At 62.5% G+C, this 15,407-nt stretch overlaps 1 protein-coding gene across 1 annotated transcript in view; it reads right to left on the bottom strand.

Moving 5' to 3' along the window:
- WNK2 (WNK lysine deficient protein kinase 2) overlaps nt 1-15,407 on the bottom strand; it is a 155,336-nt gene that overhangs the window by 102,739 nt on the left and 37,190 nt on the right. Inside the window, exons 6-11 of the mRNA XM_059410148.1 lie at nt 14,157-14,376; nt 9,407-9,689; nt 5,694-5,902; nt 3,588-3,719; nt 3,054-3,245; nt 1,326-1,895 (exon numbers count right to left, since the gene is read on the bottom strand). Of these exons, the coding sequence (XP_059266131.1) occupies nt 1,326-1,895; nt 3,054-3,245; nt 3,588-3,719; nt 5,694-5,902; nt 9,407-9,689; nt 14,157-14,376 (1,606 nt within the window). The remainder of the gene's footprint in view (nt 1-1,325; nt 1,896-3,053; nt 3,246-3,587; nt 3,720-5,693; nt 5,903-9,406; nt 9,690-14,156; nt 14,377-15,407) is intronic.

Below are 15,407 nucleotides of genomic sequence, written 5' to 3'. Positions count from 1 at the left end.
CAGGGCGCCGCAGCCCAGCAGCCTGTCTGCCCTGGAAGGACCCCCAGCTGCTGTGTTCAGGGGCGTCTGCTCTCAGCATAGGGAAGCCCGTGAGGCGGCCGGCCCAGTGTGTCAATAAGCCACAGAGGGTGGGGAGGCCGCCAGGCCTGACCAACAACCTCTGAGCACACCACGCCTCCTCCAGCCGCTGCCTGGGCCAGCAACCCTGTGCACCTAACCCAGGCTGGCCCGGGTGACAGACGTGGCATGTGCTTGTACGGCCCCGTGCCAGACTGCGGCGCCCCCTCATACCTGGTCGTCAACCCAGACGACCCCTCCCTTCACCAAGTACCAATCCCTTCCGGAATCAGACGCTGAGCGTCAGCAGCCCAGAGAGCCCGTGTGCTCTCAGCACAGGAGTCTTGTTCCAGACCAGATCCAGAAGGATCAGCGCAGAATGACACCCGGAACCTCCACATGCTCTGGGGATGGCTCTCCACCACGAAGCCTCAAGGCAGCTACTGGTCCCACCACAAAGGAGAGCAGTCCAAGCTCGGAAGGCCACGGGCTTACTGCTTGCACACCGTGGCTGAGGCTTAGAGCCAGGTGGGGGGACCCCCAAGTAAGAGGCCTTAGGAACCAGGCTGCAAGGTTCAAGGGGCCCCAGGTGAGAGGCCCCCAGGAAACACAGTGCAAAGTGGGGGGGCCCGGGTGGGAGGCCCTACAAAACAGGGTGCAAGGTAGGGGCATGGGGCCAGGTGGGATGGCCCCCCTCCAGCTCTTCTCCTTATGCGAGATTGGGAAACAGCCCTGGAGCTCGAAACCATGCACGGGCTTACAGGTGTGTGGAGCCCTGGGGAGGCTGTGACCCTCATGCCGTCACTGTCAGCATGACAAGCAGCCCAAAGTCCCACCTGACCCTGGACATCATCCTTGCCTGCTCTGTGCCCCACAGAGCCCGGTCGGCCTCACTGCCTGGCTGCTGAGCCCACACCGGAGCAGACATCACCATGCCGAGGCCGCCAGACCCCCCCCCCCCCAAGGGAGGGCCGGTGCCGCAATGCCCTGTACAGCCGGTCATGCCCCCCACCACGGCCAGGCACCCCCCCCACCACGAGCGGCTGCAACTGACCCTCGGATGGGCCCGATGGCGGAATCCTTGGTCACGCCCGTTCCCACAGCTCTGGAGGAGGCCAATCCCCTACACACTCCAGAGAAGCCACAGCCGAGGACCACAGCTGCCTACTCTCCCCACCCCCTGCCCCCCGGATCTCACGCCTTAGACTTAGATGCCAGAGACATCTGCCGGCACCCAGAGGGCAGGCCCGACATGGCAGCTGGATTACCTGGCTTCCCGCCCCACTGGCCGGAGCAGCCTGCTCAGGAGGGCGGATGAGGCCAGGCTGGTGGGGCTGTGGCAGGGTGGGGGGCGCCGGCTGCGGAGGGGCGGCCCGCACGGTCTGCGCCACGTGGAGGGGAGACGGTGGGATGTCGCTGGGCACCATCTGCGGGAAGGCCGCCGGGTACACGGGCTGGGCCGGGAGCTGGGCCACGGCGGCAGGGTGAATGGACAGGGCGGCCACACCCTGCGGCGCCACGGCCAGCAGAGGGATAGCGGTGGCGGTGGCAGCCACGTTTGGCACAATGGTCCGGCACGGCACCGCCACTGGCGCCCCAGCGGGGTGGGGCAGCTTGACGGCCTGCAGAGGCAGGGCTGGCGACGCGGGTAGGGGGGCAGCGGCCGCGCCGAGCGGGAGGCTGGGCAAGATGACGGCGGGAGAGAAATACTGCGAGGGGGCGGGCACGGTGGGCCCGCTGGCGGCCGGCAGGTCGGGGAGAGCTGCGGGGAGGCTGTCGATGGAGGCCAGGGGCGCAACGGGGGGCACAACGGGGGGCCCCACAGGAAGCGGAGGCACCTGAAAGACACGGGAACACCTCAGCATCACCAGGGCTCCGTCCCACCCATGGCACACCCACGCTGCCGGAAGGAACCGGACCACAAACCCGGTTCAAAGAGGACCTTGGAGAACCCCCCAATGCCACAGAAGGGCCACAACGCTGCCGTCTCTCCTGTGCTGACGGGTGTCTACCATGACAACCAGTGGCTGAAGTCCAAAGGGTCAGAGCAGGGAGCAGCAGCTCCGCGGCTCTGGCATGTTTTCATTCGGGGAGCCGGGACCGTCCAAGTCTCCAGATTGGCCCCAAAGATCCAAACACACACACACAGAGACCAAATCCTGTGGCGGTCTGTGTCAGGGTAAGCATGGCCTTGAGCCCCCATGCGTGGAGGCTATGCCCCCATGCTGTGGGGCCTGGGGAGCAGGCCTCTCCCACAGTGGAGCTCTGGAACCTTCCATGCCTGGTCCTCCATCCTGGAGACCCCCAGCATCTGATTCCTGGAGGGAGCATGTCTGACATTCCAGAGTCTCCAGCGATCCTCTTTAACCCCTTCTGGTGGCCGGCGCATGAGCGTCCTCACGAGACGTGCGCCTTTGCACAATTACAAATCAGTCACGGTCCATGAGCCAACGTCTGTGTACCGGAGAGCAAGCAGGGACTCAGCGAGACAGTGAACACAACCCGATGTGGCTGTGATAGGGCGAGGCCCGGTGATAGGAAGCTTCTGGGTGGTGTCCACAAACTTCAGGACACTCACATCTCCTACACGAGGAGGCACGTTGTGGCTGTGTCCTGCCAGGGTCCACAGTCGGAAGGACCCATGAGATGAAAGCCGTGGATGGCGTCAGCCTGGGAGACGGCTCCCGGGTACCACACGCCATCTAGTGTCACCCGTCACCCGAAGCCATAGACATCCCAGGAGGACAGTCAGCACGGCTTGGCGGACGCTGGGACAGACGGTGGCTGTAGTGCCCTGCTCCTCCCTGGCCCTGACCCTGGACCAAACCTCTCCCTGACCTGGACATCCCTGGGAGATGCCAAGGGCAGGTGGACACAGCCACCCCGTCCCCAGGGAGCGGTCCTGACCCACAAGCCCAGGAGCATCTGCAGCACAGAGGCCGGAGAGGGACCAGCCAGACAGGAGACGCGAGGGGCAGGGGCGGGGCGGGACGTACCTGAGCAGGCACTTGAGACAGCGGCTGCAGAGACGCTGCTGGCATCTGGAGGGGCTTCAGCTGCGTGGGGGCCACCACCTGGGACGTCGGAGCTAGGTAGGGAGGCAGATGGGGGGGCACCGGCGGGAGAGGGCCCACGGATGGTGGGGCCAGGACAGGTGGCAGGGGCGACGGCTGGGCCAGCGGGGGAGGCTGGGGAGAGGGGGGGCTTCTCTCAGACCAGCGTCCTGCTGAGACACCCCCTCCGACCACGTGCTTACACATGATGGAGAAAATCGACTCCCACACACACACGCACACACACACACCCAGCCTGGACCCTGAGACACGCCGATCCGGGGGAATCCCTCTGCGCGACTAGTGCCCTTCCACATGCTGTGGACCCAGGGGCCCCACTCCCATCTGCACCGCAGGCCCCGGGGAGCCGCAGAGAAGAGGCAAAAGGGGCCTGGGCCAGCAGACCCTGTCACCCACCCAGAGCGGGAGAAACTGAGGCACCTATGATGGGGCGGGGCAGGGGCAGCCCACACTTACCTGGTGGCCAGGGGGCACAGGCTGGCCTGGGCCCGTCGGCACGGGGGCAAAGCTCATGGCCGGCTCCGGGAAATGCTGCTGAGGGAGCGGAGGGCGGGCTGGGGGTGGGACGGAGGCCACTGGCAGGCCCGGCTGCAGAGAGGTCGGACGACCGGCTTACCAGCTGCCCGAAGGCCCCCACCCAGCTTGCGCTCCACAGCTGCAGGGGCCCGTCCCTCATTCCCCATGCCTGTCACCCTAACAGGGACTCTTCCCTAGGCACAAAGTGAGATGGGGAGGCCCCTGAGATTGGCCACTACTCCCAACCAAGGAATGTTCTGGAACTTCAGTTCTGTGGCATATAACGCAATCATTTAAAAAAATGGCCTAAGGGAATTTGCAGAACCAGGGAGGGACACTGGTTACAACCATCGGTGGGAGAGAGATACAGATGCACTTGCTTTCCGTCTCTAGGTCTGGATAAAACACGCGCTCGCAGATGCGTCACAAACAGCACACAGAAAAATGTGAACAGAGGGGAACAGAGGCGGGATGCCCGGCAGTGCGGCCACCAGGAGGACTGGGCGGCAGACACGTGCTATGCCTATGGCAGCGCGGACACTGCGCAAGCAAGAGGCCGCGATCTGAGCACTGGATGGTGGATGCTATCAAGGAACTGACTAAACGTGTTCACTTTGGGGTTAATGAGGGGGCCGGGCTCTGTTCTCCAGAATCCTGATCCTGCCGATACAGACTGAGGTCTTTACAGGCAAGACCTCTTTCTGGGGTAGACCTGGAAATAGTGGGGCCACAGAGGAAGCGGGTTTGAACATGGAGAGGGCATGTGGGGCAGCAGGCCCAGGCCTCCATGCCGACCCGGGGAGGCCCCTGGTTTTCTGGGAGCTGAGACCTTCCTTCCTTCACCCTTCACAGTAGGTGCTCTACAAGAACAGCACAGGGAGGGACATTTCTCTGAGACCACAGCACAGGAGCCGCAGCCCCAGGCCCAGAGGGAGGCAGTAGCTCAGGAGCCCGGAGGCCTCAGAGTGGCTGGTGGCCGACACCTCCCCCGGTTCCCCTCGGCAGTGGGGAGAGGGAATGGCAGGTATCCCCAGGGCACTCCCCACCCCCGTCTATCCCAGGGAACTGCCTGTAAACAGGCAGGGACATGGGACAGAGTGCTCTGGCCTCACCCATGTGGGGTGTCCCCTGCCCGGCACCACGAGGGCCTGAGCAGAGGGTACACAGCGGCCAGGGAAGCCCTGACATTGCACCCAGGAGCAATGAAGGACAGTGAAACATTCCTGCTCTGCCCTGGGACTGGCCACTCAAGGCCAACCAGCCTCGATCTGGGGTGACAATCTGCCTTTTCCTAAACAAGTTCCTCCCACCATTTAAAACGTGTCTTGTTTCATCTCATGAAACCAGCAAAGCTACAAATAGCGAGAAATGAGTCTGGGCCACCCGCAGAGGCAAGGGCACTGGCTGTTCTTCCTGAGGGACTGGCCAGCCCTAGGGGACAGGGACGGGGCTCGGGCAGCGCCAGGACGGGAAGGGGCCTGGGGGCCTCACTGTCCCTCCGGACACTCCACCACTCACTCAGGGCCAGCGCTCCGCGGCAGGCCTCCTGGGACCAGGGAACAGGGAACATGTTTCCTCTGGGATGAGCACGGGCTCTGAGGCGCGACCCCTGCACGCGACCCCTGGCCTAGCTCCATCTGGGTCCCCTGCCCCAGGGCGGCTCCTCACGAACCACCCCTTGGGTTTTTCAAATGTCACTGAACCATTTCCCACAATCCCGATGCTCTCCTGCTTCCAACATTCAGTGGCCACGTGCTGTCGGGTGGAGAGCGGCCAGGAGACACTGAACACCTCCAGGGGTGGACACGCCTGAAGACTCCTCTGCGGCCCCGGCCCGGCCACAGGATGAAACCCTGCTGGCTCTGTCACAGCTCTGAGGCCCGGCTCTCCCTTGGGCTCTGCGTTCCTGGTCTCCTACCTGTTGCAGCCTGCAGTGACCCCCAAGGACGGCCTTCTCGGGGGCCTGACTACAGGCCGCAGCAGCCCAAAGAGCCTGTGGGACGTGGGGTCTATGGGACGCGGGGCCCGGGGGGCGGGCCGACTCACCGCGGCAGGCTGCTGGTAGGTCCCCAGCGAGGGCAGGCTGTAGGGCAGGACGGGGCCGTCGCTGACGCTGACGCTCACGGGGGGGCTGCACACACACTGGACGGGCGGCGGTGCCGCGTCCGCCAGCGAGCCCAGCACCACACTCTGCTGGCTGCTCTGCGAGTCCGAGTACACTGTGGAGCCCTGGCCGCTGTCGAAGGTGCTGTCCGCTGGGGAGCACAAGGGCACAGTTCAGAGCAGACACCCCCACAGCCAGACGGGCCGCAGGAATGCCGACGTCAAGTCCCCTGGCCCCCCGAGTCGTAAGTGCGTGTCACTCCAGACCATCGATCCCAGGATGGCAGGGGGAGGGGGCTGGAACCCAACCAGAGACGCCCTGGCGCCCCACCCCACCACCGCCTGGCATCGGGGGCCAGCCCTACCAGTGCCACGATCCCAGGTGGGTCCCTCACACAGTCCTCTGAAGGAAGCCCAGCCGCATCCACCCCGGCCACAAACAGGGACCTCACCCGTCCCCCACCTGAGCCTGGGACCCTGGGACCCTGGGACCCTGGGAGGGAGAGCTCAGTGAGCTCTTAGGAGGCTGATGGTGGGTGTGCGCAGTTCAGCAGAAACCAGGGTCACCTGTATTTCACAGGGAGGGACTCTGACCACCTTCACCACCACAGCAAAAAGCCAAAGCAGGAAGAGCTGGGTTCAAACCTGGTCCTCACTCCACAGGCCTGGGTCTGAGCCGGCTGGAGAATGGGGCTGACAAGGCCCCCACCCCGCAGGGAGGCTGGCCTGGGAGACCAGAGGCTCTGCAGCCCCAGGAGGCCTCCCAGAGGCCAGCCTCCCCTGACCCTGTGCCCACAGTCCATCAAAGTGGGCCACTGTGGACGGAGCCACATGCACACGAGGCACAGCCCACAGCCACAGGCTCACCTCCCCAGGGAGCACCTGGGAAGATGGCCGCCCCCTTGGCCAGGCCAGCGAGCAGGGACACCAAAACCCTGCATGAAATGGCATCTCCAGAAACCACACACACAGCGCGACTTGCCACCCCCACACCGGGCACTTCCACACAGGCGCCTCCCAGGATGCCAGCATCCGTGTCCATTTATAATTCAAGCGAATGGAGTAAAAGGGAATCCTGCTGGCTTTACATCAAAATAACCTCTCCCAGGGGCTGATCAGGGCCGACTTCAGCTTGGGAAGACACACACACGCCAAAGCCCGACTGCACAGAACCAACCCAGCCAGCGGCGCTGACTGGTAACAAGGCAGCAGGCAGTCGAGTTGACCTACACAGAGAGAGATGGAGACAGACACACGGGGAAAGAAAAAGACACAGAGACATGCAAAGACACACACATAGAGACAGAGACTGAGAGATACAGAGAGACATACAGAGACACGTAGAGACAGAGATACACACACAGGAACAGAAACACAGAGACAGAGACACAGAGATAAAAAACAGACATGCAGAGACAGATACACACAGAAATACAGAGATAGAGACAAAGAGAAATACAAACACAAAGACAAACTGTGTGTGTGAGAAAAGAAACACGTACAAACTTGACAAATCTTACATAAACCAACTCTAATCATACATGTAGCACTGTAAATTTTTAAGGGGAATGTGTTTGCTATTTCTATAATAAAAATTAATTGCAGTGCCTCGGGGCTTAGTCTGTTAAGCGTCTGCCTTCAGCTCATGTCATGATTCCAGGGTCCTGGGATCGAGTCCAGAATCAGGCTCCCTGCTTGGGGGAAAGCCTTCTTCTCCCTCTCCCCAATACCTGTTCTCTCTCTCACTGTGTCTCTGCCAAATAAGTAAAATCTTTTTAAAAAGAAAATTAACATAGAAGTCATCTTTAGGGGCACCTGGTGGCACAGTCGGCTGAGCACCCAGCTCTTGGTTTCAGGTCCAGTCATGACCTCAGGGTTGTGGGTGTCGGGCTTTGCGCTCAGAGGGGTGCTACTTGGGATTTTCTTTCTCTCCCTCTGTCCCTCCCCAGACACGCACATTCTCTAAAAATAAACTGAAAAATAAAAAAACCACCTTTGTACCTCCTGCAGCCGCTGGGAGCTGGCGCACACGCTCTCGCTGAGAGGGTACAAGCTGAGGTAGGCCGTCATACACCGTGTGGCGGGGAATGCTACCTCCACATGTACCATACCTTCCTCCGCGCCCAAGCGTGTCTGCCCGCCCATCGGGTCCCTTCCCCAGCGACGTGTGTGCAGCCTGGAGTCCCATCATTTCTCCTTTACAAGGTACGGAGCTTCCAGGCCACCCCCACACACCATGGCCAGAGCGACAATGGAGCATGCGCCTTGTATTCTGACCAGAGCATGGGGCAGACGTCTGTGCGGGTGTGGCAGGACGGATGGACAGATGGGAGTGCAGGTGTCCGTGTACGCACACGCATGTGGATGTGTGAGAAATCACACGGACACCTTCTTTCTGGAAGGTACCATCAAGTGCAGGTAACATCAGCGGCCGCTGGGTGGGCGCGCTAAAGGGCTTTCCCGCACACCCTCTGTACCGTTTGAATTTGACGCAACACCTGCTTCACAGAAACGACCACAAACGAGGGAGACACGTGTCGAGAGCGTGGCCACGCTCGAAGTGAGTCAACAGGAAGAGGACGTCTGCAGACTGCACGCCCAGCCACACGGAACCCAACCACAATCCGCGTCTGTACGGGGAGCCGGGCCTGCGCAGGGACCCCCGACCACAGCCACCCCCGACCACAGCCGAGTGTGGCGGGAACAGACTGTCCCACCGACAGTCACACTTTTAAAGTGGGCACTGGCATCACGAGGAAATTTTTCCAACACCAAGTTTATGCTCATTAATTTTTTTGGTTCATCGAGAAATGGACAGAGGATGTAGCGATTTGATTCTCCGAGGCACACCTGAGCCGGTCGGGAGGAAGCCAACGGCAAGCGAACGGCCGAGTGACGGGCAGCGCCTGCTCTGACTTTAAACAGCCTACTGTGAAGAATGCGAGCTGTAATTTTATTGTAATTTTAATGATAAATGAAGTAGGTGCCTATTAAGTAAGGCGAACAGGCTATTTTGGGTCTTTCGACACGAAACGAACCACCTGAAAAAGGCGGCTACGTTCTAGTTGGCTCTCATTCACAGGATGGACAGGAAACACCACGTCCTGAACCTCAGCTCCCTGCGGCATTTTTAGGCCACTGAGGGCAAAGGCAGGACATAGTTCTGCCTGGACGTGCAGAAAACAGGTTCTCTCTCCCAGGATTCTGAGATTCAGAGTGATTCCCAGCGACCCATCGCGGACACTCTGGGAAACGTGGTGAAGGTTTCAGAGGTCGGGTACTACAAGGGACATAATCTTGGGGAAAAATAATCCTGACGGTAAAGGTCATGGCTCAGAGTGTTGTCATGACCACTGGAGACCACAGCCGTCCGAGGCCCCGGGACAGTGGTGTCCCCGCAGGGACGCCCCCTCCAGGCACGGGACTGACAGCCTCTGCAGGGAACAAGGGGCTGGATGGAGCCGCTCCGTCCTGTTGGCTTGGGGCCTGGGAGGCTCTGGATCTGTCCGCCCATTTGCCCCCACCTGTCCTGAGAAGCTGGGCTTCGGGGAGCCCAGGACACCCAGTGCCCGCCCCCAGAAGAAGGCTCGCCTACGCCTGCGGCCCACGTCTGCAGCGCGCATGGGGTGAGAGGGAGCCGGGAGGGCGGCACTCACAGGCCAGGGAGGTGGCGCTGGCCGGCAGCGCGCTGGGGAGGAGGTGCTGGTCCGCCTCGGGTTCCTCGGACTCCGGGGGCCCGGCCTGCGCATGGTAGGTCACCTGGACCTGCAGGGGTGCGGGCGGGCCCCTGGCCTTGTCGGGGCTGCCAGGGTCTCGCTGTTCGGGAGGCTGCAGGGCCGGCCAGATCCGCTCCCGCCGCCACTGGATCAACGCTACACGGTCACGGATGGACTTGGCCACAATCTTCACGTCACTCTCGTGGAAGAATCCTGACTCGATCTGCAAAGGGAGGCACCATGTCATTCCTGGGGCCCCACCATCTGCACTGCCACCTCCTGCTCACAGGGTCTCTGCAGGAGTCCCTCTGCAGGCCCTCAGCCCGTCCCTCAGAGACGCCCTCGTCTTCCCGTTAGGAGACACTCCTGCCAGCGGCCAGTCGCAGGAAGCCCTCTGCACCTGCCCAGCCGGGCTCCGGGGCCAGTGAGGGTGCAGCGGGTGCTTGTGCCTGCGGGGGGGGGGGGGGGGGACCCCAGCTGCCTTCCACAGGTGGGCCCTGGGCATTCCCCAAGAGGGCACGGAGGGAAGGAGTGTAGGCAGGCACCCATGTCCAGAAAACTCTGAACACAGGAGAGGGTTGGGAGAGTGTTTGTGAAGGAGCCCGGAGTCTCTGGGGAGTGTCACAGCTGTCCCTGAGGACATCTCTGGTAAATCCACAGAAGAGCAGAGGCCAGTCTCTGCCCTGTCACCACGGCAGCCCCATGTGGAAAGGGAAAAAGTGCACAGGACTCAGCGCTGGTCAGGACCTGTAGCAGCTCCTGGCTTTCAGCGCGCAACAGACATACACACGCCTACATGTAGACATGAGCATGCGACACAGCACGCGTGCAAGTGTGAAGGACCCTGGGCAGGCCTGGGGTGGTGCCTGGAGTCTGGCCACTGTGAGTGTGTGTGTCGGGGGGGGAGTACAAGGGGCCTAGACACTTAGACACCTAGACACCTCACTGTGCCTCAAAGCAAGGACAGACTCCGAGGACTGAGGGGACACACAGACCAACACAGGAGCCCACGCCACAGGCCAAACCTGGACGTTCTGGGCATCAAAATGCACAGTGATGGGGCGCCTGGGTGGCTCAGTGGGTTAAGCCTCTGCCTTCGGCTCAGGTCATGATCCCGGGGTCCTGGGATCGAGTCCCGCATCGGGCTCTCTGATCTGCAGGGAACCTGCTTCCTCCTCTCTGCCTTCCCCTCTCCCTCTGCCTGCCTCTCGGCCTACTTGTGATCTCTGTCAAATAAATAAATAAAATTATTAAAAAAAGAAAAAATGCACAGTGACACCATGATGGTCTGAGGGCCGTGCTGAGGGCCGTGTCCTCAAGGGCCCGTGAGGGGAATGCAGCTGTCCCTCCCGGCAGGAGGCCACACGCGATGCCACAGTGGGTGTGCCACCTGTCCCTGCCCACACACCCTCGCGCTCCTAGATCACCTGCTCCCAGGAAGCTGTATCCTGAGTGAGCTACAGAACAACCACTGGCAGAACATCGAGTCTCCCGCCAGGAGCAACCCTCAGCCCTGGCCAGCCCCAGCCAGCACCCAGCCACACAGCATGGGGACCCAGAACCAGAACGACCCACTCGGCTACTCCCAGATCGCTGACCACGAGGACGGTGTGAGACACTAAGCTTTTCCAGCACTGTGCTGGGGTAACATACTGCGTGGTCACAGACAACTCACCAGCAAAACCATAGTCCACAGAGATAGAAATAAATGGGAAATTTGGTGAAAATGAACATTTACACAGTTTCAAAGTTACACCCCCCCAGGACACAGTCATTACTTGTCATTCCACACAGAGACGGCAGACAGACATGTGTCCTCCGGGGCTGGCCATGGTGAGGACACAGCCCCACGCCGAGTGCTCCCACAAACGGCCAACGTGACCGCCAGGGAGTCGCCCCATGCCCTGCACGGCAAGGTAACCGAAGACAATCGCCGCCCAGAGGAGCTCCTGCTACGAAGGTGTCACCACACATGAGAGGACCCCAGGCAGGCCGTGGGCAGCTCTCCCAGTTCTGACGGCTGAGACAGCTGAGCGAGAAGGTTGCTGTCTGTGGGCAGAGCCACAGGCCCACACCGGGTGGCATGGCATCGAGTCTGGATGTCCCCTCCAACGGTTCTTTGTCAAACGTTTTCAAATTTTATGTAAGTTCGTGACTGTTCAAAATCTCTCGACCCCACAGGACAGAACGGCAGCCAGCCCTCCACCCGACTCGGGCACGGGCAGCAGCCGTGCGAGCAGCAGCACGTGGCCGGGACGCAGGCGAGGGGCCGGGGCTGAGGTCAGTGCCGCCTGCCCGGCCCGGCCGGAGAGACCGCTGACGGGAGGCGCCCACAGACACCCCCGCCGCTGCTTCTATTTTCTGCTCATGGCCCAGTTTTCCTTGCGTCTCGGTCCTCGTGGTCACCCCCCGGCGATCCTCTCGAAGGTGTTTCTTCTATTTTTTCCCAGACAGGGAGAGCTTAGCCCCATTCTCTGCCACACTGAAACGTCCACTACCCGGAGGCCATGAGGGCAGGAGGGCTGGCGCGTGGACATGGGGACGCTGGGCTGGGCCACGAGCCCCCCTCCCAGGGTCCTCGCCAGGGGTCGCCTCCAGGTCAAAGCCAGCCCAGGTCCCCAGAGATGCCCCCCTTCTCTCAGCCCTGGCGGCACTCGATCGGTCCCCGGTGCCTGCCCAGGAGCCGCCTGCTGGGAGGTGGTTTCAGGTGAGGACACCGGTGCAGGGGTTCGCGGGGGCTGGGCCCCACGTCTGGAAGCAGCAGTGTGATCAAGGGAAGCTGTCCGTAAGTGACCGCCCAGAGCGGCCGGGGGCACTGGGCCCTGAAATGCTGCCCAGGAGGGCACCTCGCACAGCGGCGGCCTAGAGAAGCCGGGGGGAGGGAGGGTCCGCCCCGAGGTGGGCAAGGGCTGGACCCACCAGCAGCCAGCGGCAAAGGCCACCTCAGCTGGAGCGCTCACACGGGGCCGAGACCTCGCAGCGGACACGGGCCGCCGTCAGCTCATCCCTGCCTCATCCTGGTCTGCGAGTGGAGGAGGGTCCGCGCCCTTCGGTCATCACTCCTCAAACACGGTGCCGTCTGCACGGAGTCTGCACTGCCTCGAGGGTGCTCCTCAGGGGACGGTGTCCTGGATGGCAACGGGGGAGGCACAGGTCCAGGGGGCGCCACCAAGGACTCACGGACACTGCCCACTGAGTCCAGCCGAGAAGCCGGGGGACCGTGCAGAGGACGGGAGAGGCGGCAGGCCCAACACAGACGCAGGGCCCGTGGGGCCACCGTGTGGGGGAAGCCGTCGAGGCAGAGAAGGGAGGGGTCCCTCAGGAGGATGGGTGGTCCCAAAAAAGGTCCCAGGTCACATGTGAGCACCTCCACGTCCCACAGCTGTGTGTCGATGGAACCAAGAACCGATCCAGAGCTGGAGAAGATGCCTGGTCCGACAGGCACAGGAGCCCCTCTATGCTGTGGTACCCTCGTCCCCACGCATTGCTGTGACACTTGACCCTGCTGGGCTCTCACCAGAATCCATCTCAGGCAGGAAGCCTCCCTGGGCACGTGGAGCAGGTGCAGGGCTCACGGACAGCCTGGAGCGCTGCTGCCACCCAGGCATCCTGAGGACTCCACACTGGCTTGGCCTCTGCAGCCCTCACGGCCGCCCCTGGGACCCACCTCCTCTCCTGCTGCCCCAGGGACAGAGCTAGCTCCAGGCCTGGTCCCCTGGTCCCAAGGGACTCAATCCTTTCTCCCGGCACACCGGCCTGCGTGTCACCCGGCTCGGGAATATTCAAGTGTTAACTTCCGTAGCCAGGACCACACGACCACAGCACTTAGGGGACAGTGCTCCTGAGCCCCGTGGAGCTGTGTGTCCCGTTTCTGGGCCCCGGGATGTGACCGGCAGTGGGGAAGGTATGGATGGCTCCTGGCCACCAGCAGACATCCCACTCACCACAGGGGCAGGACACGGGCCACCGTCCAGGGCAAGTGGACGCCCTTGCACACAGCTCCTGTTCTGCCAGCCCTGAGGCACGGCCCTCCGCAAGGTCCCGGGACCCTCACCCGCTGCGTCCCAGGTGCCGTCTGCCCACAGTGGCCAGCCCCGGCCCATGGCCCACACCTGCTATGGCCCAGCCAGCCTGTTCCCTCATCCCTGCAGGGGCCTGAGGACCGGCACGGTCGCCCGTCCCCCCTCCAGGGCCGCAGTCCACACCCTCCCCATTAGAACCTGCCGGGGCCAGGACGTCCAGCTGCACGGCAGCCGGTTCTGAGAGGTGTGCTCCATTCCGTGGGACGGCGCAGCCTCTCCCGCCACGAGTGTGGCTTCCCCTGCGCTCGCTTCCTACAGCGAAAACCAGCGTCTCCTTCCTTCCCCGAGCCTCCGTCCCCCCACTAGGCCGAACACCCGGCGCCCTGCGCCCGGACACAGCACCCTCAGTAGCAGAGCGAGAGCTCAAACCGAAGGCCCGCGTTCGCGCACAGCAAGACTCTGGCCGACCCAGGCCCTTCGCAACACGCCCAAGCGCACCCCACGGGGCCCCTCACTGTGCCCCCTCAGGGCGGGTGTGGCTTTTGTGCAGCAAGAGTCCCCCCGCCCCCCTCACCGTCCTTCATAGGCACACACACCCCACAACCGGAGTCCGCACACCCCTGCACGCGTGGACCCGCCACCCCCTCCACCAGCACGCGCCCCGTTACCATCTCCTGCGCCACACCATCAGGCGTCTCCTTCTCCAGGTCAAAGGTAAACTCTATGGCTCCGTTGTCCTTGGGCTTGCCCTTTAGTTTCTTGGGGTCCTCGACCCAGAGCCGCAGGGCGATGGCAGGCTTCCTGCCGTGGTCCTCCTCCGCCAGCTCCACCCTCACGCCAGTGTCCTCCGCGAAGAAGGCGTGGCTCAGCAAGTCCTTGATCTCGTACCTGAAGAGGGGCGACAGGACGGTGAGGGCACGGCAGCCGCTGAGGCCCCAGATGGAGTGTCCAGCTCCTTCTAGAAAGTTCTCCAAGTACCACTCAGCAGGCAACGCTGTCCTCAAGGGGAGCCCGCGACAGTTTACTCCCAGGCAGGAGGGAGAATTATCCCCGCACAGAGCCTACTGCACAGCACTGAAGGCTGCTGCTTTCTCTCGTTACAGAAAGTGAACCTCCCATCACCAGAAACTCGGGGAAGTGAAGTTTCCTGACCTGGCTCTGCACCAGGCAGACAGGCCTGCGAAGGTGCCACCGAGCTCCCAGGGGTCACAGGTGAGGGTGAACCCAGGAGCCCCGGGCGTCCTGGCTGCTGGGTGTCCTCATAGTGGCCACTCCTCATCCCTGAACAGGAGCTTGGTCCCAGGGCTGTCGTGGCCTGGCTCCCTCCCGCCCTATCTGTCCCGACAGCCCCTCCCTGATGACTGCGTCCGTGAGGGGGGGGGGGGCCCAGGCCCGGTGGATGCTCGCCACACTTGTAAGGGGGAGCAGACGCATGCCTGAGGGGACTCCTGGGGGACGGAGGTCGTGGCCCCTGCCGGTCCTGGGCGGGAAGGTGGTCTTGTGGGGTCTGCTCTTAGGGTTCTTTAGCTCTATGCGGTTCCTTTTCTACTTCTCCGAGGTGAGCTCTACTTCACGATTTCTAGCTATAAGACAAGGATAACCTCCAGAGGCAGGAGAGAGCCCGCAGATCAGAACGGGGCACCTGCGCGAGAGGGGACGGCCGCGGTGAGGACCGGGACAGGACGGCCGTGTGGGCACGGAGGGCGCACAAGGGGGCCAGGAAGAGGTATGGAGCGAGGGGCGAGGCAGGGGTGGGGGCTGAGATGAGGGAGGGGCGGGGGAAGAGGAAAGTGGGAAGAGAGAAGATGAGGTCGGAGTGTGCAGGGGGAGGGGAAGAAGGGGGAGGGAAGAGGAGGAGCAGGGAGAGGGAGGGGGAGGAAGAGGAGGAGGGGGAGATGGGGGAGGGGAGGGAGAGTCAG

This window comes from Mustela nigripes, chromosome 9, assembly GCF_022355385.1.
Source record: "Mustela nigripes isolate SB6536 chromosome 9, MUSNIG.SB6536, whole genome shotgun sequence".
Lineage (NCBI taxonomy): Eukaryota > Metazoa > Chordata > Mammalia > Carnivora > Mustelidae > Mustela > Mustela nigripes.
The sequence above is the reverse complement of the archived record's forward strand: the minus strand, read 5'-3'. Positions and strand labels throughout refer to the sequence as shown.